At 32.6% G+C, this 2829-nt stretch overlaps 1 protein-coding gene across 1 annotated transcript; it reads left to right on the top strand.

Annotated features, from left to right (window-relative positions):
- The first annotated feature begins 1220 nt into the window (after positions 1-1220).
- Positions 1221-2610, top strand: LOC145196172 (uncharacterized). The gene is made up of 2 exons (XM_090089017.1): positions 1221-1501; positions 1701-2610. Exons 1-2 carry the CDS (start codon positions 1221-1223, stop codon positions 2608-2610), a joined length of 1191 nt encoding a protein of 396 aa, XP_089945143.1.
- The last annotated feature ends 219 nt before the right edge of the window (positions 2611-2829 follow it).

Below are 2829 nucleotides of genomic sequence, written 5' to 3'. Positions count from 1 at the left end.
TTAAGTTTGCAAAAAAGGGTTTAACCAGCTAACACAAAACCTTCAAATAGGTTCGAAGAACGTTGGAAACGTTCTCAGAATGTGCCCGACCTTTTCTAACGTTCTACGGACGTTTCTTGAACGTTTTAAGTTAGCTGGGTACATCGTTTTTTTTTGTTTTTTTTTAAATTTTTTTTGTAAGCAGTATGTTTATTATAAGAATGGCATGTTTTTGATAATTTTTTTTAATTATTTGCTAAGCTAATTTTTTTCTAACATCTCCTAGCTGATATATATATATATATATATATATATATATATATATACATTTTTAAAGTCATAAGAGTGTTGTATAATTTAATTTAAATGACAGTCTGTTATATTTAAAAATTATTTGTATTTAGAGTAGAAAGGAAATAATAAAGGAAAGATCGCAATCTTCAGGATTCGTTTCTTTTCTGATTCGTATAACTTTCAATTGAAAGTGAAGTTTAAATGGATGATATTAGGCTAGAAGCAGATATTAGTGTTGGAAACGGAAATTTTAATAGGCAAGTTAATCGTCGCAGAAATGAAAGAGATAGGCTTAGGCGAGATGAAATTATTAATCGACAAAATGCAAGAAATGCTGCTAGATACAAAAGAATATATTGTATAGGAAGAAGTAATACTATTCCAGATTATAATTATTTAGGAGAAATGAATTATGTTTGTAAGCATTGTGGTGCTAAGAAATTTCCTGATGAAACACATTTTTTATGTTGCCATTATGGAAAGGTAGTTTTGTCGCAACCTTCATCATTTCCACAAGATTTAGAAGATTTATTTAAAGGAAACTATGCAGATAGAAATGCCAATCTGAATTTTTTTAAATATATTAGAAATTATAATGCCTGTCTTTCTTTTGCTTCATTTGAAGCTAATGTAGTTCAACCGTGAACCATGGGCCGCCATGTTTTAAAATATGTGGTCAAGTTTTTCATTGTATAGGTAATCTAAGACCAAATCAAGATGTTCCGCCGACATATTGTCAACTATACATCTATGATCCACTTGCAGCAGTAAATTTTAGAATGCAACAACGTGGTAATGATCTTTGCTTAAATGATTTAATGTTGCGATTGCAAACTATTATTAGTGAAGAGAACCCATTTGCTCTTGCATTTAAAAACATGGCTGAAGTGGAAGATGAAGAAGTTCGTCGAGAAGCAATAGAAGGGCGCTCAGTGTAAGTTGTAAAAATGTCTTTACTTGAAGGGCAAGATAGACGTCGCTATAATCTCCCTTCACATAACGAAGTTGCAGTTGTATTTCTTGGTGAAGATGGTGCACCACCTGCTTCCAGGGAAATTGTTAATTACCCAAGAGGTCATCCTCTTAAAAGTATATCAAGTTTGTCTGCCAACTTAGATCCTAATGTTTATCCTCTATTTTTTCCGAAGGGTGATGCTGGTTGGCATAATCAATTGGTTCACAACCCTGAACGTGCTACATTGCTTAGAAATCATGTTACATTATCTCAGTATTACAATTATAAACTTTCAGTTAGACAATTTTTTTCTTCGCTCTTTTATGGCAAAAAACTGTTTCAGCAATATGATGCGTATGTTAAAATTGAAGGCCAGCGCCTTGCTTTCATCAGAAATAACCAAAACAAACTGAGAAGCGAGCAGTATCTAACACGACCATGTAAACAACCTCGGAAATGATCATAATGTTAGACCAGGGCGTGTTGTAGTTTTGCCATCAACTTATGTAGGAAGTCCTAGAGCTTTAAAAGAAAACTTTGAAGATGCTATGGCTATAATTAAAAAGTATGGTAAACCAGATCTTTTCATTACTTTCACTTGCAACCCAAAATGGCGCGAGGTAACTGAAAACTTATATGCAGGTCAGACAGCAAATGATAGACCTGACTTGGTTATTCGAGTATTTAAACTGAAATTAAATAACCTTCTCAATGACATTTTTCAGCACGGTGTATTATGGAAAGTTGTAACACATGTTCTGGTTATTGAGTTTCAAAAACGTGGTTTGCCACATGTTCATATTTTATTTCACTTTGCAAATGATGATGAGCTTGAAACAGCACATGATATCAATAATTTAATATCTGCAGAAATTCCAGATCCCATTGTTAATCGAGACCTTTATGACGTTGTTAAAACTTGCATGATTCACGGTCCATGTGGCATACTGAATCCAAATTCTCCCTGCATGAAAGATGGGGTGTGCAGCAAAAACTGTCCTAAAGAATTTAATGCTAACACAGTAGCAGTTCATAATAGATATCCACGATATAGACGTCGTGATAATGGTTTGGTTATCAATATTAAAGGTAACGATGTAGATAACCCCTGGGTGGTACCTTACAATCCATGGTTATCAAAGAAATATCAAGTTCACATTAATGTTGAAGCTTTCATGTCTGTTAAGGCTATTAAATATTTGTACAAATACATATACAAGGGTCACGACTGTGCCAATATTTTAATAAATGCACAAAATAATCATGATGAAGTAAACCTTTTTTTAGATTGTCGTTATGTTAGTGCACCTGAAGCATTGTGGCGAATTTTTGAGTATCCAATAAGTCATATATCACACACTATTATACGCCTACATCAATAGGGTATTGTTTTAGTTCATCACAAAAATCTAATATTATAAAATCACCATTTGGTAATCTTAAAATAAGAAAGTGGAATTTAAACGAAAAAGATATTTTATTGAACTTAAGTTTGTTAAACATGATGCCTATTGTTGCTGGGTAAAATAAATTAATTTCTCTACAGAGAAATTCTTACAAGCTTGCTACTCAACTGGTTTAACTAATAAAAAATATTTGAA

Source organism: Hydra viridissima, unplaced genomic scaffold (genome assembly GCF_058129835.1).
Source record: "Hydra viridissima isolate aposymbiotic clone 2 unplaced genomic scaffold, HvirCarnegie_v1 scaffold_5, whole genome shotgun sequence".
Lineage (NCBI taxonomy): Eukaryota > Metazoa > Cnidaria > Hydrozoa > Anthoathecata > Hydridae > Hydra > Hydra viridissima.
This window is presented reverse-complemented; position numbering and strand designations above follow the sequence as displayed.

Excerpts from the sequence above, each read along its gene's own strand:
- LOC145196172 (XM_090089017.1), top strand. The coding sequence starts at position 1,221 with ATGTCTTTACTTGAAGGGCAAGATAGACGTCGCTATAATCTCCCTTCA. Across the intron at positions 1,502-1,700 it reads AATCATGTTACATTATCTCA|ACCAGGGCGTGTTGTAGTTT; the intron begins GTATTACAATTA and ends TCATAATGTTAG.